Here is a 26,932-nt window from a genome sequence, read left to right as displayed (position 1 = left end):
GACCTAGAAAATGTTTACCCTATGTATCCTGGGGCTGTGGCTGGTATAGTGTTAGGTAGGGCTTACACACACAGCAACAGCCAAGATGAGGTCAGGATTGTCCTGTCCAGAAGACAGCACTTCACAGTGCTCCTCCCCCATGTTCACCTCTTACATTCTTTTCTCCCCCTCGTCCTCTTCAGTGTCCTCCCAGCCTTGGAGGAAGATAGACGAACCTGGAAGACTCTATACCAAGCAACATAATGAAGACTGGGAAGAAGAAACACTGCCTGTTCTATCACATGCAAAAAATAGATGGTGTGTGTTAGGGGTTTGGGCTTCTTTTTGTAGGGTTCAAAACTAGAATTGGAATGCTAGGAATGGAAGACTCCTTAATTGAGTGGCAGGGGAGACTACAGTCTGTGGAGTAATGGTGATGGGAAAGCAAAGGTGAGGAGTGGAGAGAAAAAGCCGATGATTAGGAGGGAAACTGCAAATAGGAATGGTCTCCATAGCAAACAGTGAAGAGTTGACAGGTGGTGAAAGCGAGGACAAATTTGGAAGCCCCATACAAACTAAGGACAATGTTCCCCCAGAAATTAGTAAAGTTCAGAAAAGGCTATAGTGTCCCCATCACAAAGAATGAATTCTGAGAACCTCTATAAGCCAGTTATCCTAGAGCCTATGAGGAGGAACTATATCTAACTCAGAAAATGGGAAAGACTGAACTCTCAATATAGAAAAAAAACTGTGTAAGGAACTATTTAATTTCACATTTATACTGGGGAGACATAGCAGTATAAATGCACAACATGATCTGTGCATGTGCACAAAAGAGAACTAAATAAAAAATCATGAATCCTTAACAACGTAAAACTGGCTACAGAGCAACCATTCTGTGTTAATTTCTGGAGCTGTCATCAGTCTTTGATGTTTTATATCAGCTCTGAGCACTGCTTCCTGCCCAGGTCCAACAACATAGCCTGCTACAGCAGGAAATCATGCAAATGAGGATTCTCTGTGCCCTTGAAAAACAGCTTTGCCCTGACCCTGCAGCTCTGGCAGAAGAGCTCAGCCCTGGATTCCCAGATCCTCCCATTCAGTGATCAGCACTGAACACAGACCACTCACCATGGACTTGGGGATCATCTTGGTTTTTTTTGTCTTGATTTTAAAAGGTATTTCATGGAGAAGAGATACTGTGTGTTGTGTGGACATAAAAAAGAAAAAATTGTGATGGTTTTCTGACCAGAATTCTCCATGTTTTCAGGAGTCCAGTGTGAGATGCAGCTGGTGGAATCTGGAAGAGGCTTGGTACAGCCTGAAAAGTCCATGAAACTCTCCTGTGCAGCCTCTGGATTCACATTCAGTAGCTATGTAATGCACTGGGTCTGCCAGGCTCCAGGCAAGGGGCTGGAGTGGGTCACCTACATAAGTTCTGATAGTAGTAACATCAGGTACACTGATGCCGTGAAGGGCCGATTCACCATCTCTAGAGACAATGCCAAGAACACCCTGTACCTGGACATGAACAGTCTGAGGTCTGAAGACACAGCCACATATTACTGTGCCAGAGACACAGTGAGTGAATGACAATGAGAACTCAGACTGAAACCTCCCTGCAGGAAGCTGATGACCAGCAGGGGGCGCTGAGAGCACACAGAGCTCTGAGTGACAGAGAGTTACAGCCTCTTCAGAGAGTCCTGAATGACATGGAGGGTTCTTTTGTGTTTGGGCTGCCTTTCCACAGGTATTCTCTCTACTAGTATATGGTAATCCTTCCATTGTCATACGTGTTCTGTCTCTCTATATGTCTATATCTGTCTGTTTCTCTGTCTCTCTCTTTGTCCTCATCTGTCTCTTCTCTGTCTTTTCTCTCTCTCTCTCTCTCTCTCTCTTTCTCTCTCTCTCTCTCTCTCTCTCTCCTCTCTCTCTCTCCCTCTCCCTCCCTCTCCCTCTCCTTCTCCCTCTCCCTCTCCCTCTCTCTCTCTCCACCTCTCCTGTGTGTGTGAGTCACTGCGTGTGGGTAGGTCTCTGTGTGTGTGTGTGTGTGCACATGCATGCACATTAACATATCTTCTTCTATCAATCTACATGATAATTTGGACAAAAGTTACATTACTGTCCTGGATCTCAGCATCTGATTAGAGTGGCTGGGTGGTGAGTCCTAAGGATCATGGTGTATAATGGTTCCAGTGGTGGGATTAATTCTTGGCTACCACGGCGACCTCTCTTTGTATTTATGGAGCACCAAACTTGGGTCTTTGTTCTTATGTGGTAAGAACTTTAAAGCACACAGCAGTTTCTGTAACCCATAGATTATTTTTTTCTAACTGTATCCTGCTTTATTAAAGATACTTTTCATAAACAATCATGACATTTCAAGCAGGACCAGGGCAGACAGTTGTTAACAGTATACAAGAAATTCCAAACTCCCTTCTTGTACAGACTACCAAAAATCAGAAAGCCACTGTAAAACCCAATGAAATCTCCATTCAATACTTTGAAAAGAGGTAAGTATCTTAGAGTGAGGGTTGACATTTCACATTAAGGATGTTGTTTAACAACTTTTCACAAGCTGACCTGGCTTTCAGGAAATGAAATGGAAATGGTAGAATTCACTAACATAATGTCTCCCAAGCTTGATTGATTATGGAAAACTTCTTTCCCTGATAATTTTCAAAGGCTCCTGTTGCTCCAAAGAGGCCTCCTGGTGTTGACATATGTGGCCACCATGACACAAAATGCCTCATGTTGTGGGAAAACTAAATTCACTTTTGTATCCTTCTACCACATACCATCACCATCAACTTAACTCCCTTAAAACCAGAGACCTATTGGAACCTGACCCCCAAAATTGTTTTTCCAGTCTATTGGGCCATAGATTATTTTTAAATGTAGCATAAACTTCTGCTTTAAAAACCTGCAGAGCATCACACAGGGCAGATGTGATTCTGTACAGGGACCAGGATCAGATCGTGAGGAAGCAAAGGACCCTTGAGACTGTGGAAGCCAAATCTCAGGGAAAGGACTGAGTAAGATTCCCTGGCTAGAGACATTTGGGGTTCAAGTTAGAGCCCACAGGGAATTCACAAAGGGCCTGTGTCAATGAAGCCACATGACTTCAGTCTCTTCATCATCTTCACACAAACCATACATAGCAAAGCCATCCCTGACCATCTGTGGAGCTGGTAATAAAATGTGTGTGAGACTCAAGAACTGAGCAGTGACACCAAATGTAGGTAGTGATAATCACTGACCTTGGGTTAGCTGATTCCAGCTCCTGACCACTCAATGGGTGGCATTTCTTTTCTTCACCTCTAATTATCTGTTATGGTTTAGTTTACAAAGTTCCCAAAGAATTTAAAGAGCATAATGGATTTCCTTCTAATATGTTAATCCCATTTCTTTCCTCCTGGCATCTAAGGGTCCTAACTAGCAAAGCTGCTCAAGAACATGATGTAAAAGACCTGTGGCTCATTCTGAGTTGGGTTCTTCATTTGAGTCTCAGAAGTAGTCAGGTGTGGCACCTAGAACCAGAATAGAGAATTATTCTCCATGGATTGTGGGATCACATGGATGGCGTCTCTATATTTGTAGGCAGCAGTGGGAGCCAGGGGATGAAGATTGTTCAATAAAAGCATGATGCACCTGGGACATTGTTTAAGTATGTCAGTTTGTCATGGAGCTGTGTGCTCTGTGTAGATGGTACAGCTCTGGCTGCAATACATTGTTGTTCTGTGAGTTGTGGAGAAATGGAAAAAGTGGTCTCTGTATTTATGGGTTCACCATTTAGGCAGAGATCTGAAAGGTGCAGCCAGAAGCCATGACTCCTTCTACAAAGTGATTCAACCTTCTCTGCCGGTCTCCGCCAGTCAGATCCAGCCACCTGTGTGATGACAATGTTCCTGTGAAGGCTTTTTCCAGCCACAGCTGCAATGGTAAATTCTGGGTAGCTGAAAACTGGTCCAGACAGGCTGATGCCTGAGACAAAAGGGTTCTGTGATTTCTTCCCATAGACCTTACCTTACAGGTTCTATAATATTTGGTAATGGATGTCTTCTGACAGGAAAACATCAAAGTTCTTGTAATTTCTGTACATTTGTAAAGTACATGTGCATCCTTGGAATGCCATGCAAAGAGTATATGAGAGCACATTATGAAAGATTGATTGACAAAAACAAAGAAGGAGAGAGTTGGAGCATGACTACATCCCTGTGTTTCCAAAGGGGGATTAGTAACAGAACTAAGTTGTCTACAAGTTGCAGGCCCTCATCAGAGGCCCATATGCCTGCCTCATCTTTGCCCTTTCTAAGCTCAGACTCTGGCCAAAGGAATCCTAGAACATGAGTCTATCAGAAGTGTTTACTTCACTGCTATGATATTGCCCAGTGCTTGTCCCATGCTCTTAAGACCAATTTTTACAGTATCCTATTTGCAGACAGAGGAACCATTACTGTGGTGTCATGTTACATAATGAATGTGTGTGTGTGTGTGTGAGTGTGTGTGTATGTGTACATAAGCAGAGAGTCCAAGGATGTGTGTACTAGTTTTCAGATCTGTGAGTGATGAACTAAATTCAGCATGTTTTTCTTGTCCTCCATGACCTGTGTACTCCCAGGGATGCCCATTCAAGGACAGAATTATATGTTTAATGAGGAGAGAGGCTCCTCCGGTGCTGAAAGTCTGAGATCATAAACTCCCATTATGCTAGAAGATTCTACAGGACATTAAAAACATCATGTTCAATAGAATGTCATCCAAGTGTGATGACTGTGTGCAACATCCAGGGCTACAATGGCCAGGACCATTGGGATGTAGCACTGCAGCCAAAGAATAGCAATACCAAAGTACAGCCTGCAACCAGATATCTACTGGTACAGAAATCATCATTTAAGTAATACAAAAACAGAATTTACAGAGTGCATGAAAATGTTACATACTTGAAAATGAAATATTTCTATAAAACTTATTTGTCTAGTGCTGGTAAATAAAATCATTGAAGAGTTCTTGGGTGCAATATGTGAGGTCTTAATTCAAATGGTAATATTTCAAAAACACATTCTTTACTATAGTTAATAAATGTTGTGTTTGAAACTTCATTACTCCCTGTCAAAGGTTAACATACTCTCTGTCACACCCTGGAGATGAATATTAATTATCTTCTCAAGAACAATTCACTTTTATCACATATAAGTGGATGTAAGTCCCACATTGATCCTCTGAGAGATTCCACTTACCTGCAGATCAGGACAAATATTGAGACTTGCACCCTGACTCTGGGTGGAGTATTGAAAGTGGTATGGAAGAACGGGGTGGTGGAAGGACACAGAGGGTTCAGGAGACCATCAAGGCTGGCAGATCTGGACCCAGAGGCCTGCACAAATGTTTGTACCAACCAAGGGCAATGCATTTGGTACATCTAGACCCCCTGTTTAGATAGAGCCAATGAACACTTCATTCTAGAGAACTTTCATCAGAGGAATATTGAATAGGTGAGAAACACTTAAAGAAATGCTCAAGTCTCTAGGCATCAGGGAAACGGAAATCAAAATGACTCTGATATACCATCTGGCAGAATGGCTAAGATCAAAAACTCAAGTGACAGCATATGTTGGTGAGGATATGGGGAAAACAGAATGCTCCTCCATTGCTGGTGGGAGTGCAAAGGTGTGCAATCACTTTGGAATACATTCTGGTACTTTCACAGAAAATTGGGACTCATTCTACCTGAAGACCCAGCCATACCACTCCTGGGCATATACCCAAAAGATTCCCCACCACACAACAAAGATATTCGCTCATCAATGTGCATAGCAGCTTTAGTTGTACTAGCCAGAATCTGGAGACAAGCTGGATGTACCTCAAGAGAAGAATAGATAAAGAAAGTATGCTGCATTTACACATGCAATACCACTCAGATATTAAAAACAAGGAAATGCTGAAATTTCAGGCAAATGGATAGAACTAAAAATTATTGTCCCGAGTGACATAACTCAGATGCATAAAGACATGCATAATATATTATCACTGATAAGCAGATATTAGCCACATAATACAGGGTAACCACACTGCATACTGAGACTGATGCCCCAAATAAGGGCCACATATGATGTGGATCTAGGCCATCGGCTCATATGCAGTACATAGATAGCATGGTCTCCTTGTGGTCCCCACAATACCGGGAGTAGAGACTGTTTCTGACATGGACTCTGGACCTTCATGTTGATCATATCCCTCTGTCCATGTGCCCTTGAACACCACAGCAGAAGAGGATACAGGTGGTACAGATGAGACTTGATAGGCTGAAGTCAGATGTTAAAGAAGGAGGGTCCCTTTCTGAGGACTAGGGTAGAGAGGGAGAGATTATGAGGGTTGGATGATGTAATCAGGAATTGATGAGGGAGGGGCTACATTTGGGATGTAAAGTGAACAAACTAAAAATAAATTTTAAAAAATGATTGCCTGATTTTTGTTCTATTGTTTGTATTTTTCTTTTTTTTATTTTTATTTATTTATTTTTTTTATTAATTCATTCTTGTTACATCTCAATGGTTATCCCTTCCCTTGTATCCTCCCATTCTTCCCTCCCTCCCATTTTCCAATTATTCCCTTCCCCTATGACTGTTCCTGAGGGGGATTACCTCCCCCTGTATATGCTCATAGGGTGGCACTCAGAGGAAGGATGGCAAGTCACCAAGAAGAGACTTGTTTGTATTTTTCATTCATTTTCTTTTCTATGTCAGCTCTGTTCTGATCTCTCTTAAAAATGATATATAAAATTGCAATCATTTCCAAAAATATAGCAATTTTTATGCTGATGCAGCAGCATCTTTACATAGGATGGTGCACATTCTCTTGTACCCTGTCCCTTGTGGGCACCAGCTGGAAGACACACCTACACGCACCAGCTCTGGGTTGGACTTTGTATGCTGCCTTTCTCCTGAGCACAAGGCTGGTGCCAGGGGCTCAAACACAACTCTGTGAAGTTGCACACTTGGGGGCCATTCTCTGAGGCTTTGATTGGCCATGCTTCCTGCCCAGAAACACAGGCTGACTTCAACTGATCAGCTTGTCTTCAGCCCCAGGCAGCATGTGGATGCTTCGGAGCCATCACTTCCCTCCTTCTCCTACATCTTCCATGCCTGGCTTAATGGTCTGAATTTCACGTCCAAAACTTTTGGAGTAATGCCTGAGTCTAGTGTTCTAAGCATGAATTCTGTGACCTACTCTTGAACACAAAGTAAAACGGGGCCATCTTTGGACCACCAGCTCACAAATAATGACACAGAGGCTTATATTTACTATAAGCTTAAGCACTATATCAGAGCAGATTCTCAGATGGTCTAACCCAACAATACTGGCCTGGTCTATGTCAGACCACATGGCCCATGGCTGCCCATCACTGCTCCTCATCACCTTCGCCCTTGCTCTGGTTTCTTCCTCAGTGTTTGGCTTGGGACCCATCCTGAATCTGGTTCATCCCTAGAGTTCCTAAATTTGCCAGGAATCCTTCTTATCTTCTACTGCTATTGTGCTACTGCTAACAGCTATTGCACATTCAGGACTTTATTAAACCAGTCAGTAGGTGTTGGGTAGACTGCTCAAATACAGCCACCAAAAATAGCAATACCAAAGTACAGCCTGCAATCAAATCTCTTCTGGTACAGAAATCAGGATTTAAGTAATACAAAAACATAATTTACACAGTGCATTAAAAGATCACTCTAACAGGCCCATATGAGGACTATACTACCCACAAAGTCACATATGGACATAATTGACAATGAAATATTTCCATAAAACTTGTTAATCTATTGCTGGAAATAGTATAATTGAAAAGTTCTTGTGTGGTATATATGAGGCTTTGACTCAAATGGCAATATTTCAAAAAATCCTCATTTTGGTTAATAAATATTGTGTTTGAATCATCATTACTCCCTGTCAAAGATTAGAATACTCTCTGTCACATCCAAGAAAGGAGTATTATTTATCTTCTCAAAACAATTCACTTTTATCACTTATAACTGGATATAAGCCCAACATAGATGTCCTCTGAGAGATTTCACTCATCTGCAGATCAGAACAAATGCTTGGAATACCTTCTGGACTGGGGTGGAGCACTGAGAGTGGTAGGAAGAATGGGGCGATGGAAGGACCCAGAGGGTTCAGGAGACCCACAAGGAGACCATCAAGGTAGGCAGATCTGGACCCAGGGGCCTGCACAAACATTTGCACCAACCAAGAACACTACAGTCAGTAAACCTAGAGCCCCTTTTCAGATAGAGCCAATGACACCTCATTTTACACAGTTGTGTGGGAGCACAGACTGTCTCCGACATGTACTCTGGTGGTCCCAATTTGATCCTTTCCCCTTGGTGGGGAGGCAGGTGGATACACAGAAGAAGGGGAAGCAGGCACTCCAGATGAGACTTGATATGCTAAGCTCATATGGTAGGAGAGGAGATCCTCTTCTTTCATAGTTCTAGGGGAGAGGAATAGGACAGAAGAGGGAGGCAGGTTGGGAACAGGAAGATATAAAGGGGGATGGGAACATTTGGGATGTAATCTGAATAAATTATAATAACTTTTAAAACCTTCTAGAATAAAAATACCTTTTCCCAACCCTTTCCTCTAAGGTAATATTTATCTTTATTGCTGAGGTGTTTTTCTTGAATGCAACAGTACAATATGTCCTGTTTACACATCAGTTCCGTGAGCGTGTGTCTCTTCATTGGGGAATAGAGGCTATTGATGTTGAGATATATTAAGGACCCATGGTTATTTGTTCCTATTTTTTGGATGTCGATTTTGATAGAGTGTGTGGGTGTTTGTGTGTGTGTGTGTATGTGTGTGTGTGTGTGCATGTACAATAAAATGCATATATATGTGTATATATAACATTTTATACACATATACCTTGAACATATAAATTGTATATAATTATATATATTTTGTGTATATAACTATATAATGTATATATAATTATATACCCAAATATGTGAAACATTTAAAATTACATTTATGGTAAAAAATATAATCCTATATATCCATATACATGGATATGATGTGATTATAGGAATATATACGTGTGTATGTACATAAGATGAGTATACATACATTTCAAAAAGAGGCTGAAATTATGGGATTTGCTGATTGGAATTTCTGTAATAAAGATTTACAATTTGAGTGATCTGAAATTCATCCTCTGTACTTTATCCTCTTGTGACAAGCTGAAGCTTCCTTAAGAAATTGTGATTTTGCCAGTAATTAAAACAGCATGGTACTGGCACAGCAATAGGCTAGTGGATCAATGGAATCGAACTGAAGACCCAGAGATGAATCCACACACATTTGGTCACTTGATTTTTGACAAAGAAGCCAAATTCATCCAATAGAAAAACGACAGCATCTTCAACAAATGGTGCTGGTCTAACTGGATGTCTACATGTAGAAAAATGCAATTAGACCACTATTTGTCACCATGCACAAAACTCAAGTCCAAGTGGATTAAAGACCTCAACATAAAACCAGAGACATTAATCCAGTTAGAGGAAAAAGTGGGGAAGAGTCTGGAACACATAGGCACAGGAGACAACTTCCTGAACAGAACACCAACAGCCCAGGCCTTAATGTCAACAATTAATAAATGGGACCTCATGAGGCTGAGAGGCTTCTGTAAGGCAGGGGACACAGTCAAGAGAACAAAGCGACAGCCTACAGACTGGGAAAAGATCTTCACCAACCCTGCATCTGACAAAGGTCTAATATGCAAAATTTATAAAGAACTCAAGAAATTAAACACCACCAAACCAAATAACCCAATAAAGAAATGGGGCTCAGAACTAAACAGAGAATTCTCAACAGAGGAATATGAAATGGCTGAAAAAAACTTAAAGAAATGCTCCACCTCCTTACTCATCAGAGAAATGCAAATCAAAACGACACTGAGATTCCATCTTACACCCATCAGAATGGCTAAGATCAATAACTCAACTGACACCACATGCTTGCAAGGATGTGGAGAAAGAGGAACACTCCTTCATTGCTGGTGGGAATGCAAACTAGTACAGCCACTTTGGAAATCTATCTGGTGCTTTCTCAGAAAAATGGGAATAAGTTTTCCTCAAGACCCAGCTATTCGATTTCCCAAGATGGCGTCGGCCAGTATTCACCATAGCTGATGTACTCCGAGGTGACCAGGGTCATGAATGAAGACACAGACTGTGGGATTTTGAGAACTGTAGGTGAGTGGGGCCCCAAACTCTGCAGACCACCAGTGGGTCTATCCCCAGGACAAGCAACAGCCCGGAGGTGCTAAACGCACACCCCAAACTCTAAAACGGAATCCACAACCAAGCTGCAGCTGGCACATAAAACCCAAACTTGCCATTTGGGGAGGGGATTTTCTGGAGCCCCCAACCTGAGGAGTCTCAGCGAATAGGGTGAAACTACCATTGAACCTCTCCATCCACACCACGCCAAACTGCGGAGGTCACCTGCCTAGCCTGAGTGGAAACTCAGGTGGTGGGACTCACCAAAAACAGCTAGACCTGGCATGTAGCTCGCGCTCCACGCCCTGATCCCAATTTGAACCCAGACACAAAGGATTGACCCTGCAAACACAGGCAGTTAGAAACCAGCATGGACTGCTCCCACAGCCCAGTGGGACCGCCCACATTATCAGGAGACGTGGGTCTTGCTTGCAGCGTCTAACTGCAGATCTAAAGCGAGCTGGGAGCATTCTGGCTGTCACTGGCAGAAAGAGAAGACAGAGGGGATTCCCACCAATGGTCTGACTCACCATTGTAACCAGCAGCCTGCCCGGGCTGCCCGCACTGAACCAGCACTCCCCAAACAAAAGAACCTAGCTGGGACCATTCTGGTGGGCGTGACAGGACCTTCCATGATGTAGGGAGCCATGGGTCGTGCTTGCAGGGCCTAACTGCTGACCTACAATGAGCGGAGAGTAACCTGGTTTTTACGGGTGGAAAGAGAAGATACAGAGGATTCCTGCCAGCGGTCTGAATCGCCACTGTAGCCAACCACGGGCCGGGCTGCCCGCACTGAACAGGCACTCCCCAAACAACAGAACCTAGCTGGGTCCATTCTAGCGGGCGTGACAGGACCTCCCACGATATAGGGAGCCATGAGTCATGCTTGCAGGGCTGAACTGCTGACCCACAGTGATCTGGGAGTATACTGGCTGTCACTGGCAGAAAGAGAAGATACAGGGAATTCCCGCCAGTGGTCTGAATCTCCATTGTCTTGGAGTGTCCTGGCTGACAGGGGCATGGAAATTGCTGCCTCCTTGGATACTGCCAGTGGCCCACCAGGCACTAATCCTGTCATCTCCAACAGGCAGATCCTAGCTGGGTCAGCTCCTGCAGACCCAGCAAGAACTCTCAAATTCATGGGAGAGGCTTCATGCTCCTAGACAGTATTGAGGCAGAGCCAAAAGACAGCTGCATCCCAGAAGATCTGATCCACCTGGTGTCTTGGCTACAAAGCAACAGGAAGGACAGGCAGCTGGGATCAACCTACACAACCAGAGAACTTGTGTGCTGACTTTACTCTAGAGCCCAAAACTGCTGGTCTGAATTACAGCAGTAAGGTGAAAAGGCCCAAACAGAAACCTACTTTACAAGACTCAGCCTGGAGCCTAAGGTGTTGAAAAAAATCTCCAGGAGTAGAACCTGAATCACCTGCATGGTCCAGGAAAATACTCCTTGACTCCCACAGGCAAGGGTACCCTACCTATAATCAGGCATCAACTATCCACTCTCAAACAAGGAACGTCACTACAAACCACCTCCCAACACCAGAGTCACCAAAATGACAAGAGAACAGCGAAAGAATGCTAACAAAAACCAAAACAGGTTGGCACCTCCAGATCCCAGCAATCCCAATGAAAACAACCTGGAGAACCCAACAACAATTGGTATACAAGAAAATGACCTCAAGTCCTTAGTAAGTAAGATGATAAGGGAAGAAACAAATAAAATCTGTAAACAAATGCAGGAGGAGGCAAACAAGAGGGCTGAGGATTTAAAAGAGTCATATAAAGAGGCACTTGAAGAATTTCAGAAAAATACAAATAACCAGATGAAGGAAATCATTAAAACAGTTCAAGACCTGAAGATAAGGATGGAAGCTATCATAAAGGAACACATGGAAGAAAAACATGATCGAGAAGCATCAGAAAAGAAAGTAAGCATCTCAGAGGTGGCCTTATCTAACAGATTGCAAGAAATGGAAGAACAAATATCGGGACTTGAAGATACAATCACAGAACTGGAAACATTCATCAAGGGAAATTCTAAATCTGAAAAGTGCCTGACACAGAGCATTCAAGAAATCAAGGACACCATGAAAAGATGAAACTTGAGAACAATAGGGGTAGGGGAAAGAGAAGGCAACCGACTCCACAGCCCAGAAAACATCTTTAATAGAATAATAGAAGTAAATTTCCCCAATTTGAAGAAGGAGATGCATATGAGCATACAAGAGGCATACAGAACACCAAATAGAATAGACCTGAATAGAAAATCTTCCCGCCACATAATAATAGCAACACAAAATATACAGAACAAAGAAAAAAATATTAAAAGCAGCAAGAGAAAAAGGTTGAGTAACATACGAAGGCAAACCCATCAGAATTACTCTGAACTCCTTAACAGACACCATGAATGCCAGAAGGGCCTGGACAGAGATTCTGCAAACACTAAGAGAACACAGATACCAGTCAAGATTACTATACCCAGCGAAATTATCAATAACCATTGACGGAGAAAACAAGATATTCCATGACAAGAACAAATTCAAACACTACCTAGCCACAAATCCGGCTTTACAGAAGTTACTAGAAGGAAAACTCCACCCCAATGGTTCAAACTACAACCAAAACTACATAGGAAATTGGTAACTATACCATCGCAAAATCACAACCTCACAAATCTCGACTATTACAAACGACAAAAATGAAAGGACTTAGCAATCACTGGTCATTAATATCTCTCAACGTCAATGGTCTCAATTCTCCAAAAAAGAGACACAGACTAATGGAGTGGATGCATAAACATGACCCAACATTCTTCTGCATTCAAGAAACACATCTCAACCACAAGGACAGACATTGCCTCAGAGTAAAAGGTTGGGGAAAAATATTCCAAGCAAATGGTCACAAGAAACAAGCTGGGGTAGCCATTCTAATATCTAATAAAATAGACTTTCAACCAAAATTAATCAAAAGGGATGAGGATAGACACTTCGTACTCATCAAAGGTAAAGTCAATCAAGAAAACATGATTTTGAACATCTATGCTCCTAATACAAGGGCTCCCACATTTCTAAAAGAGTTATTAACAAAGCTTGAACCACTCATCGATACCCACACATTAATAGTGGGAGACTTCAACACCCCGCTTTCAGTCAAGGATAGGTCTTTGAATCAAAAACTAAGCCGGGAAATAACTTCATTAACCAATGTCATGAATCATATAAATCTAACAGATATCTACAGAACTTTCCATCCAAACGCTAAAGAGTACACTTTTTTCTCAGCTCCCCATGGAACGTTCTCTAAAATTGATCACATAGTTGGTCATGAAGCAAACCTCAACAGATACAAGAAGATTGAAATAATACCCTGTATCTTATCAGATCACCATGGTCTAAGGCTGGACTTCAACAGCAACAGAAATAACAAAAAGCATACTAACACGTGGAAACTAAACAACTTTCTATTTAATGACACATGGGTCATGGAAGAAATAAGGGAAGAAATAAAAGACTTCCTGAAATTCAATGAAAATGATGGAACAACATACCCAAATTTGTGGGACACATTGAAAGCAGTGCTAAGAGGAAAATTCATAGCACTAAGTGCCTTTAAAAAGAAATTGGAAACATCCCACATAAACGACTTAGCAACACATCTGGAAGCTCTAGAAAAAAAAGAAGCAGAAACACCCAAGAGGAGTAGATGACTAGAAATAATCAAACTCAGGGCTGAAATCAATAAATTAGAAACAAAGAGAAAAATCCAAAGAATCAACAAAACCAAGAGCTGGTTCTTTAAGAAAATTAACAAGATAGACAAACCATTAGCCAATCTAACTAAAAGACAGAGAAACACAATCCAAATAAACAAAATCAGAAATGAAAAGGGAGACATAACAACAGACACCGAAGAAATACAAAGAATCATAAGAACCTACTTTATAGGCATTTATGCCACAAAATTTGAAAATCTAAGTGAAATGGACAATTTCCTCAACCAATTCCATTTGCCAAAATTGAATCAAGACCAGATAAACAAATTAAATAGCCCTATTTTGCCTATAGAAATAGAAGCAACCATTGATAGTCTCCCAACCAAAAAAAGCCCAGGGCCAGATGGTTTCAGTGCAGAATTCTACCAGTCCTTCAAAGAGGAGCTAATAATGATACTATTCAAGCTATTCCAAAATATAGAAATGGATGGAATATTACCAAATTAATTCTATGAGGCCACAGTCACATTGATACCTAAACCCCACAAAGACCCAACAAAAAAAGAGAACTTCAAACCAATTACTCTTATGAACATTGATGAAAAAAGTACTCAACAAAATACTCGCAAAGCGAGTACAACAGCATATCAAAGACATCATTCACCATGATTAGGTAGGCTTCATTCAAGGCATGCAGGGGTGGTTTAACATACAAAAATCCATCAATATAATCCAACATATAAACAAACTGAAAGAGAAAAACCACATGATCATCACTTTAGATGCAGAAAAAGCATTTGAAAAAATCCAACACCCATTTATGTTCAAAGTTCTGGAGAGATCGGGAATACAAGGCCCTTATCTAAACATAATAAAGGGTATATACAGCAAACCAACAGCCAACATTAAATTAAATGGAGAGATACTCAAGGAAATCCCTCTGAAATCGGGGACCAGACAAGGATGCCCTCTGTTTCCATATCTCTTCAATATAGTTCTTGAAATTATAGCCAGAGCAATAAGACAGCAAAAGGAGATCAAGGGGATCCAATTGGGAAAGGAGGAAGTCAAATTATCCCTATTTGCAGATGATATGATAGTGTATATAAATGACCCCCAAAATTCCACCAGAGAACTCCTACAGCTGATAAACACCGTCAGCAAATTGGCAGGATAAAAAATAAACTCAAAAAACTCAGTAGCTTTCCTGTATACAAAAGACAAACAGGCAGAGGAAGACATTAGGAAAACTACTCCCTTCACAATAGCCACAAACAATATAAAATATCTAGGAGTAACTCTAACCAAGCAAGTGAAGGACTTATTCGAAAAAAACTTCAAATCTCTGAAGAAAGAGATTGAAGATGACATCAGAAGATGGAGGAATTTACCTTGTTCGTGGATCAGGAGAATCAACATAGTAAAAATGGCCATCTTACCAAAAGCAATTTACAGATTCAATGCAATCCCTATCAAAATACCTACAAAATATTTTGAAGATATTGAAAGATCAATTCTCAAATTCATATGGAGAAATAAAAAAACCCAGAATAGCAAAAACAATCCTATACAAGAAAAGATCCTCCGGAGAAATCGCCATACCTGATCTCAAGCTGTACTACAGAGCAACAGTAATTAAAACAGCATGGTACTGGTGAAGCAATAGGCTGGTGGATCAATGGAATCGAATTGAAGACCCAGAGATGAATCCACACACATCTGCTCACTTGATTTTTGACAAAGAAGCCAAATCTATTCAATGGAAAAAGGATAGCATCTTCAACAAGTGGTGCTGCTCTAACTGGATGTCTACATGTAGAAAAATGCAATTAGACCCTTATTTGTCACCATGCACAAAACTCAAGTCTAAGTGGATTAAAGACCTCAACCTAAAACCAGAGACATTAATTCAGTTAGAGGAAAAAGTAGGGAAGAGCCTGGGACACATAGGCACAGGAAACAACTTCCTGAACAGTACATCAACACCCCGGCCTTAATGTCAACAACTAATAAATGGGACCTCATGAGGCTGAGAAGCTTTTATAAGGCAGGAGACACTGTCAAGAGAACAAAGCAACAGCCTACAGAATGGGAAAAGTTCTTCACCAACCCTACATCTGACAAAGGTCTAATATGCAAAATATATAAAGAACTCAAGAAATTAAACACCACAAAACCAAACACCCCAATTGTGAAATGGGGCTTGGAACTTAACAGAGAATTCTCAACAGAGGAATACCAAATGACTGCGAAACACTTAAAGAAATGCTCGTCCTCATTAGTCATCAGAAAAAATGCAAATCAAAACGACACTGAGATTCCATCTTACACCCATCAGAATGGCTAAGATCAAAAACTGAAATGATAGCACATGTTGGCGAGGATGTGGAGAGAGAGGAACACTCCTTCATTGCTGGTGGGTTGCAAACTGTCTGGAACTTTCTCAGAAAAATGGGAATAGGGCTTCCTCAAGACCCAGCTATCCCACTCCTTCGAATATACCCAGAAGATGTGCTACCACACAACAGGGACATATGCTCAACCATGTTCATAGCTGCCTTATTCATAATAGCCAGAACATGGAAACAGCCTAAGTGTCCCTCAGTAGAAGAATGGGTAAAGAAACTGTGGTACATTTACACTATGGAATACTACTCATCTATGAAAAACAAGGAATTTCTGAAATTTGTGGACAAATGGATTGAACTAGAAATTATCATAATGAGTGAGTTCACCCAGAAGCAAAAGGAATTAAATGGTATATATTCACTTATATCGAGACACTAGTCTAAGAGGTACGTCCCCATGAAAAACTTTACCTACCAGGAAAGTGGGTCAGAGAGGAGGACATCCTATTGAGACTTTAGGTGTGAGAAGCCTGGGAACATGAGGAAATAGAAGGATCCAGAGGGTCCTGGAAAACTACAGGCGGGTCTGGGCCCTGGGGTCCTCCTCAAACTATGGAACCAGCCAAGGAAAATATAGGCAGTAAACTTCGAACCCCTACCCAGACTAGCCAATCTACAGGACATTCTCCACCGTTAAGTGGAGAAGGAGATCTGACTTTCACACAAACCCTGGTGTCCCATATTTGACCATGTCCCTTGGATGGGGATGCCTGGTGGCACTCAGAGCAAGGATAATAGGTCACCAAGAAGAGACTCGATACCTTATGTGCATATACAGGGGGAGGAGGTCCCCCTCAGTCACAGACATAGTGGAGGGGAATAGGGGGGGGGAAGCAGGAGGGAGGGAGGAATGGGAGGATACAAGGGATGGGCTAACAACTGAGATGTAATATGAATAAATTAATAATAATAAAGGAAAAAATAAGAAATTGTGATTTTGCAAGGTCACTTGGAAATTGAAAACTCCATTGTCTCCTTCTTCTGAACGAAGACCCATAAAAGATACAGTTGGTTGTCATTTTTGACATATTTATTTTTTGTGCATTTTCTCTTGGTAAAAATTACTTTACACCTCAAAGGGAAAATTATGAATTTTCATCAGTTGGGTTATGTACCTCACATCATGAAATTCTCAGACACCTGTGTATACTTCGCAGCTGGTGTCAGCTACAGTCCATGCCCCATCTCTCCTCAGCACTTTCCTCAGACAACCAATTCTACGATGTTCAGTTCTTGTTGGTGTTTCAAGCTTACAAAGCAGCCATAGTTGCTCTTCTTGAAATCTGGTGCTGCTGACAGGAAGAATCTGGTGTGATGTGAGTGGAAAAGTGTCATTCAGAGATTCATTGTTGTCTGTGGGACCCTTGCTAATGCACTTGAGCAGCTTTAAAAAGGAAAAGAGAATCTGCTCATCTGAGGCTGGGTTTCCCTGGAAACTCTTCTAGTCACACGTGAACTGTGTGATGAAGCATCTGGGCCAAACTGAGTAGATGGTAAACCATGAGATCAGGACTGTGAATCTTAACATTCCACACTGTTTGGAAAACAATGGATCCACTGCCATATTTAATATTTATCTGGATCAAGTTGAGCATCAGGCAACATGGGTGGAAGTAAAACTGGATGAGCAGGGCAAAATCTTTTAACTGATTGGTTAGACCAAAAATGTGTTAGAGCCGAGGACAAGCATTTCTTATTCTCAAACATTTCCATTTGACCAAGAAAATAGAGAACATGTTCTTCAGATTCTAACATTATGTCCCAAAAATGACATCTAAATATCCATATGTTTGTAAATAAGTTTTTAAACAATTAAGCACAGACAAGTATTTTTGTCTGGAGTAGAGCAGAGGTGGCAATGGTGCATAGCTAGTCCTTGAAACCTTCCTCTTGATTATTTCTTCTGATTAGTCCTAGAGAGTTAGAAAGAAAACATAGCCAGTGATGTGAAACAGAATCCTGGCACACTCCACCTCAATCCAAAGCACCAGCGTGAGTGTCCTCATAGTCTGTCACCTGATAGGAAATGATACGTAGGTAAGACATTTTCATTGCTCTTTCCCTAATTCCATCTGACCACCAGGAAATATCACCTTAGTGTCACATCTCTAATAATCAGAGGAAAAAATATTAAATTCTAAGTGATAATGGTATGGGTTACATTTACTAATGGAAAAAACAAAAGCAAATGTGGATGGAGAAATACAGATGCCTATGGCCTGACATGTGAACATGGTGCCACTACAGTATGGCAAATACTGAAACCCACAGACTATCAATAGCCTTTTTTGTGTCCAAAGAAGCAAAGAGACCTACATCATGAAAAAAATGTTGCATTTATTCCTGTGAATTCTTTCTCAAAAGTTTATAACCAAATGTAAGTACCAGAGAAACCCAGATAAGAGACAATGAGAATAGTGTCTGGACAAATATTTTTCTAATCCTCAGAGCTTGATGAACAAGAGGAGGACATACTGTGGGTGAGCATCACAAATTCCACAGATGGCTATCTCCCTAATGTGAAGACCTGCCTCCACCACTTCACTCACAATGAGAAGAAATGGAGAAAAGCTCTATAGTCTCCTGGGCTGTGTGGTAATTAACACGTCAAAGCATAGGGCTCCCCATGTTCATGTTTGACCTCCTCATTTCTTGCCATCACCTTATCTTTCTTATTTTTTATGTCAGTTAATATTACTCTCAAGTCTGGTTGGATGCTACAGCTTTGGTGAAACATTATGTGATAGTTGAAATCTCATCCCTCACCAATAAAACCTCATAATTAGGAATTTGCGTTTTTATGTGCTACAAACTAAGGTGAGGGAGAGAGAGAGAGAGAGAGAGAGAGAGAGAGAGAGAGAGAGAGAGAGAGAGAGAGAGAGAGAGAGAGAGAGAGAGAGAGAGAGAGAGAGAGAGGCATATCTCAAGACATAAAAATATCAAGGTCTGCTGTCTCTGGGTAATTAGCTGAACATTTGAATCTAGTCAGATGAGACCCAAAGCAGACACTTGGGTCTATTCTAATATAAATATTTGAAATCACAGGTACTAAATGTTACTGAGGTGTTTCTTCACAACTTATTTTCAAAATTAGTGATAAAATCCAAGGATTCTCACTGATGGCAAGAGAAAGAATTTTTAGTTCCTTAAGCAGAATATCAGATCAATAAGAGGCCAAGTGCCACCCCATAAATCTCTTCTAGAACTTACAGAGATAAACAGGGGCATGTAGGACAGGGTGCTCTCTTCAGCCAGCACTGCATGTGTGCGGAGACATTAACTATAAACAGACCCATGTTTTGTTTCCAAGACCTCCGCAGTGTGAATCTGGATTTGGAACCAGACAGAAGCAGAAACTGCTTCTCAATTTTTCTCAGAAGATGCCCTAAGAAGAAGAAAAAAATCTCAGTCACCTGAAAATGAATCTGGAAAGTTGCCCTGTCCTTCCTTTTATCCTCTCAGGAACCTCCCCCAATGCAAAGCAGCCCTCACACTCAGGCTGAAAGCCCACAACTAGCTGAGAAGCCCATGTCCTTCTCACTGAAACCTCCATCAGAGCATGGCTGTCCTGCTGCTGCTCCTCTGCCTGGTGACCTTTGCAAGCTGTAAGTGTTTCAGGGCTTCGGGAGAGGGACCTGGGCATGTGATCTATGGGATGTGTGACTGATGGTGATGTTCTTGTCCCCAGGTGCCTTGTCCCAGGTGCAGCTGAAGGAGTCAGGACCTGACCTGGTACAGCCCTCACAGACCCTGTCTCTCACCTGCACTGTCTCGGGGTTCTCATTAACCAGCTATGGTGTACACTGGATCCGACAGCCTCCAGGAAAGGGTCTGGAGTGAATGGGTGCTATGTGGAGGGATGGGAGCACAGGTTATAATTCAGCTCTCAAATCCCGACTCAGCATCAGCAGAGACACCTCCAAGAGCCAGGTCTTCTTGAAACTGAACAGTCTGCAGACTGAGGACACAGCCATGTACTACTGTGCCAGAGACACAGTGAGCGAACTCCACTCTGAGCCTGCACAAAAAAACTTTCTACAAGGATGTTCAAACCACAAGAGGGTGCTGTAGCTAAGAAAGGGTTTTCTAGGTCATTACATTTAGGGAATTTAAGACTATGCTGCATGCACGTGTATTTCAATGCTAGGAAATCTAATTTCTTCTCCGAGACAATGCAATCCTCTCTAGCACCTCTCCAATGTCATATTCTACCAATCTTGATTTTTATTGACACACTAGAAGAATTTTTTTACCCACAAATAATATAAGCTATGCAGATTCTTCTTGTTTTCAGACTAAATGGTAGAAAATTTAATATGTTCTATATAAATGCAAATGTATTTAACCTTTTATATCCATTCATATACATAGAACTTACACTATATATTATATATAATGTATGAATAATTATATATTCATATATGTGGAACATATAAAAGTGTATATATGGTTAAGATTGTATCATATTGACATATATAATCCTATATTTCCATGTATGATGTGCTATATATGAATATATATGTATATTATATAACAGAAAATGCTTATTTTTCATAAAGAGACTGAAATTACAGCACTTTTTGAGCGCAATTTTTGTAAGAAGTTTGACAATTTGAGTTTTCTGTAATCAACATCTGTACTTCAGCTGTTGTTATAGGCAAAATGAAGCTTCTTTGATATTGTGATTTTCCAAGGTAACTTGGAAACTGAAATCTCCATTGTTTCTTTCTTCTGAACCAAGAAGACCCCCATAAAAGATGCACTTGGTTGTCGTTTGTGACATATTTAATTTTGTGTATTTTCTCTTGGTAAAAATTACCTTACACCTCAAAGGCAAAATTATGAATCTTCATCAGTTGGCTTATGTACCTCTCAGACACCTGTGTATACTTTCCAGCTGGTGTCAGCTACAGTTCATGCCCCATCTCTCCTCAACACTTCCCTCAGACAGCCGATTCTAAGATGTTCAGTTCTTGTTGGTGTTTTGAAGCTTACAAAGCATCCACAGTTGCTCTTCCTGAAATCTGGTGCTGCTGCCAGGAAGAAACTGGTGTCTCTGATGAGAGTTGGAAATGTGTCATTCAGAGATTCATGGTTGTCTGTGGGACCCATGCTAATGCACTTGAGTAGCTATAAAAAGGAAAAGAGAATCTGCTCATCTGAGGCTGGGCTTCCCTGAAAACTCTTCTAGTGACACCAGTACTGTGTGAAGAAAATTCAGGGCCATATTGAGTAGCTTGTAAACCACGAGATCAGGACAGTGAATCTTAAACCTCCACACCTTTGGAAAAGCAAGAGTTGCACTGCCATACTTATATGGGTCAAGTTGAGCACCAGCCTACATGGATGAGCAGTGCAAACTTTTTAAACAGATTAGTTAGACCAAAAATATGTCAGAGCCAACGACAGGCATGACAATTCTCACACATTTCCACTTGACCAAGGAAATAGCATGTTCTTGACATTCTAACACTGTGTCCAAAAAATATCAATGAAATAGCCATATAAATGTAACTAAGTTTTTTAAAAAGTAAGCGCAAACAAGTTTTTCCTCTGGAGTAGAACAGGGGTAGCAATGTTGCATAGCTAGTCCTTGAAATCCTCCTCTTGATTATGTCTTCTGATTAGTTCTAGAGATTTATAAAGAAGACATAAGCAGGTGATGTGACAGAGAATCATAGCACACTCCACATCTCAATCAAAAGCACCAGCGTGAGTGTCCTTATAGTGTGTCCTCTGATAGCCAATGATAAGCAGGCATGACTTCTGTGATGCTCATTCCCTGATTCTGTCTGACCTTGAAGAAATATCACCTTGGTGTCAAATACCAACTCAACAATTAATAACTTTTATAAATCATGTGTGATGTTTCTGTAAATAGATTTCATAGAAATAACAGAAGGGCCCCAACGGTTTTGTTGGTCAGGAAGATGGTCACAGATAAGTTGAGTAACCTGATTCAGGCTGAGCAGACTTAAAAACAAAATTCAGCAGTACCTGGTAACCTCAAATCTGTCGTATTCTGTTCCCACATTAAATAACACTATTGCTATCTATAGTACTTTATTGTTTCTGTGAATTATAGACTTTTAGAATTGTTTACTTATCAGGTAAAAGCTTAAAAATATTGATAACTCTAAAGTATTTTAAGTGATGTAAATTACTCCAGGAGTACTTTTAACATTTTAGAAAGTTTAAATATAGTTAAATGTTGGTATAATTTAGTAAAGCAAAATACAAACATTATTTTTTTTGTCAAATTTCAGAACCAGACTTTTTATATTTTGTTCCCATATCAAAACCTGGAGCACTTACTATTTACACTTTTCTACTGCAGAATGATAAAATGAAGGGCTAGGCCACAGTCCATGACATACTATGATTCTGCTGAGGAATGGCATTGTACTCACTCATAGTTTACAACAGTTATCTTGTCCCAGAACACAAAACATTAATTCTCTTAACCATGATTACACACACACAGTACATGAACAATTAATAATAGTAGAAGGAATCCTCACCAACGTATGGTATGTCTTACTTTGGTGTTAAGGATTTATGCAAGATCTACATCCTATCTTTATACATTTTCCACTGTGTAATTCTCCTGCTTAAGAAAAAAATAAAGATGTCAGAGAAGCTAGATTTTGGTACCAATCCACAGAATTACAAAGTATAGGTCCAGGGCACATTCTCAACCCAGAGGCTGATAAGAGAAGGTTCTGCCCATTGTGAACTGTCTCCTAGACCCTAGTAGACAAAAAAGAAGGATCACCTTCCTCTGCATCCAACAAAAGAAGTTATTATGTTTGCTTTGTACTTCTTTTAGGACATCTCATATTCTTTTTCTGCTTGAAAATAGGAGAATTCAAGAAACACAGGCCTGTGAAAGGGTTCCCTCTTCCTAGCTGCTAAGTGAGTTTTGGCTCTTTATAGCTTGTGATGGTGGTGCACCTGTGTTTAGGTAGAGGTACTGCTGGAATGTTTTCATTCCTTTTCAGAGACAAAGAAAGTCTCTTGATTTTCACCACAGGACACAGCAGGATGTTGGTGACATCATTTAATATACAATGAGGTGACTCTAGTTTCAAGTGGGGTATCAATAGGAGTTCTAGTTGGCTAGACAACCTCCATCTCTTTTTCATCTGTGAATTTATGTCCTCTTTTAGACCAAGGCCTGGCAACTCCTCTGTCCAACTCTTGCAAATCCTTGCAAGGAGACAGGCAGAGCTCATCAGAATTGTCCTCAGAGGCACTGACTTCCTCTGCACTCACTTCCCAGTTGCTGCTGTTAGTTTCTCCACTGAAGCCATTGCCCATTTTTTGTCTGAAAGGGGTAAGGTGAACACACTCTTCCAGACTAAAATCATAAGCATCGCTGGAACTCATAGAGCCTCCAGTGTTGGAGGACTACAGCCTGCTTACCTTTGCTTTTGTTGTCCTTACACTTCAATGAGGACTTGGATTCACATCTCTGCTTGGATCTTTTTGCTCTGCTCTTCTTTTTTTGTGCATGTTTATGCTTGCTTTTCATTTGTTGAGGATTAGATGGTAAAATGACTTCTTTTATTTTAGCAAATTTTTTATGGGTAAGTCGGTTTAGGGGATAAGTTAATTTGGTCTTTGTTCCATAGACACACATTTTATCCTACATTTCCCAGTTTATGCAGGGTTATGGTTGGGTCTTTACACCCACTTCTCAAGTCCAAAGGCTGCCCCACCCATTGACTGGCTTCATGCCCCAAAGTAGTGAAGTGACTTGAATTACTAAAATCTTCCCTTACATGGCGATGGAAAGACACAGTCCTAGGTAGGACATTATCGGTAGACTCGACCTTACCAGAATCACAATCGCTCCCCAATGTGTCTGGAGAAACAGTAGGATTTGGCTCTTCAGTTTCAAGAGGCCAGTTAGTTTCTTCAAGAGTAGTTTGCTGTAATGTCTTCACAGGAGAGTCCCTGGGCATGTTGTAATCACTGGGACCACTTCTGAGGGTCACCCTTTCTGATTCTGAACAGTTTCTCCATGCTGTCAGGAAGTTAGCCTCTCTTTCAGTGTATACAGCTGACATGCAAGATAGTAACACTCTCTCCTCAGGTTTAGGATGATATCCTGGGCTTCTCTCACTTTGGATTTTTCATTTTCCAAAGCCAAAACTAACAACCTGTTGTTTTCTTGGTAATTTTTCAGCAGTGTAGAACTGTTAGTGGGTACTTGGCATGGTGCAACAATAAAGAACTTGTGCCTGCCAATCTCTGTCAAGTTTTTATTCCTTTTTCCTTCATTTGCTTCTTAATGTCTTCAAGACTATCTTGAGAGAACTTTTTCTGACACCTTTCCTTAACCATCTTTGCTCCAAAAGAGGCAGGAATTCAGATATTCTCAGCTTTAAAATATGATTAATAGTCAAGTGCTATGGGATAATCCAAGCTACTAAGAAGGCTAAGTCAGGTGGATCACTCATTTAAGCTTGGACTACATAGTACATCTCATCTTTGCCGCTTGTTCCCCGCTAGCTCGTGTGGGCTCTGGCTCTACTGCTCAGGTCACAACTACCACCCCCACATTTGAAATGCTGCATTGCCAATATAAACATTATTCAGTTGATATTTATCTAGAAACCTCACTAGAGTTCAATTTATCTAATAACCACAAGGGAGATGTTTTTAATTGGTTTACTTTTCTTCTGCTTGTATTTTTAGAAACACTCCTACACTATCATAGTCAAGTGATATTTGGACCTGGTCTTATTCAGCATGTCATGATGTTTTCATATGCATGTCCATGGTTAAGGGGAAACACAGATGTTGTTTGGGGATACCTCATAAAACCTACCTTCTCCATCTATGATGAACATAATAGGATATTACTCTTTGTCAATATTCACACAGCTCATTTTTTAATAATCTGTCCCATACAACCTTTTAGTCTTGTCATCCTGCAATCTACAAACCATAGTAACCTTTCCCTCAATTTCAGTTTGCCTGAGACCAGTTTCTTAGGTTCCACTTGATAAAAGGATCATTTTTTATTTTCATTGCTGGTGTCACTGATAAAATGTTCCAAGCTCACCCAAGTCAATGTGAAATTCAGGCCATGAAAACAGACCTGCATCAACTGCAAGAAGGAACATTATGATGGCTCATACAAGTGCTGGAGAAGCAGTAGTGTCATTCAGGCTCTCACAGGAGCTGGTCCTCAGTAAGATCTTCACACCTGCGATCCTTACTGATTTTGCTGTAGAAGGGATGATCCCGCTACATGGATGTGATGAGACATGGTAAGATCACCTCCAGTTTCTGCTTTATTAAGACCAGTTAGATCTCCATAGTGTCAGTCATTGATGTGCCAGGTCCTGACAACCATCAGCCACATCTGCTCAGTGGCATCCAGGATTGTCCAGAGGATCCAATTGCTCTCTTCTGCATGGAGGTGAAGAAGATGTCATATTCTTAGTCAGCATCTCAAAACACCTGCCTTCCACGCTCAGCTGTCTCTTGGCCCGCTGGGCTCAGGTTGGTGTTGTGCCAGCTCTGAAGTGGTTCTCCAGGTTTCATGGCAGATCAGCACCAGCTTGTAGGAAGACACTGGGCAGGAGATGTGGTAGCAACTTAATCATATTCTAAATAAAGGAATATCAAATGTTCAATGTCCTTAGCCATCAGAGAAATGCAAATCAAAATGACACTGAGATTGTATATCCCAAATACCAGAATGCCTAAGATCAAAGACTCAAGTGAGAATGTGGAGATAAGGAAACACTCCTCTGTTGCTGGTGGGTGTGCAAACTTGTGCAAGCACTTTGGAAATCAACCTGGCACTTTCTCAGAAAATACCAACAGGTCTACGTCAAGACTCAGCTATACAACTCCTGGGCATATACCCAAAAAATGGTCCATGATAAAACAAGGACTTTGGTCAACTGTGTCCATAGTGATATTATTTATAATAACCAGAATCTGCAAACAATCCAGTTTTCCCTCAACTGAAGAAGGAATAAAGAAATTAGGGTACACCTACACAATGGAATACTATTCAGCTATCAAAAACAAGAACATCATGAAATTAGCAGACAAATGAATGGAGCTGGAAAAGATCACCCTGAGTGAAATAACCCAGGGGGACACACTTGGTATATACTCACTTATAAGTGATATTATCTATAAAATATAGAATAAACATATTATAATCCACACACCTAAAGAAGCTAATTAATAAGGAGGACCCTAGGGAAGATATGTAATTCTTACTCAGAAGCACAAATAGAATGGACCCTGGAAACATTTGAAGAGAGGGAACAAGATGGGAGCCTGCCATACATGTACTGTGAAAGACTCCACCCAGTCCCTACAGAAGCTGAAGTAGAAGCTGATTCTCACAGCCAAACTTTGGACAGAGCACAAGGAGTCCTACAGAAGAGTGGGGGTGGGAATAGAAGGACCCAGATGGTACAGGAGCTCGACAAGAAAACCAACAAAGCCAACAAGCCTGGGCCCAGGGAGGAGGGGGTGGCAGAGGCTGATGCAACAAAAAGAAGGTTCATGCATAGA

General features: G+C 41.0%; 1 pseudogene and 1 gene segment (V, D, J or C); one reads left to right on the top strand and one right to left on the bottom strand.

Annotated features, from left to right (window-relative positions):
* The first annotated feature begins 481 nt into the window (after positions 1-481).
* Positions 482-1,572, top strand: LOC127186316 (immunoglobulin heavy variable 3-48-like). The segment is given in 2 exon segments: positions 482-581; positions 1,250-1,572. Coding segments are annotated over 2 exon segments (423 nt in total).
* Positions 1,573-23,184: 21,612 nt separating this feature from the next.
* LOC127186317 (shugoshin 1-like) lies at positions 23,185-24,730 on the bottom strand (annotated as a pseudogene).
* Positions 24,731-26,932: the final 2,202 nt, after the last annotated feature.

Source organism: Acomys russatus, unplaced genomic scaffold, assembly GCF_903995435.1.
Source record: "Acomys russatus unplaced genomic scaffold, mAcoRus1.1, whole genome shotgun sequence".
NCBI lineage: Eukaryota > Metazoa > Chordata > Mammalia > Rodentia > Muridae > Acomys > Acomys russatus.
This window is presented reverse-complemented; position numbering and strand designations above follow the sequence as displayed.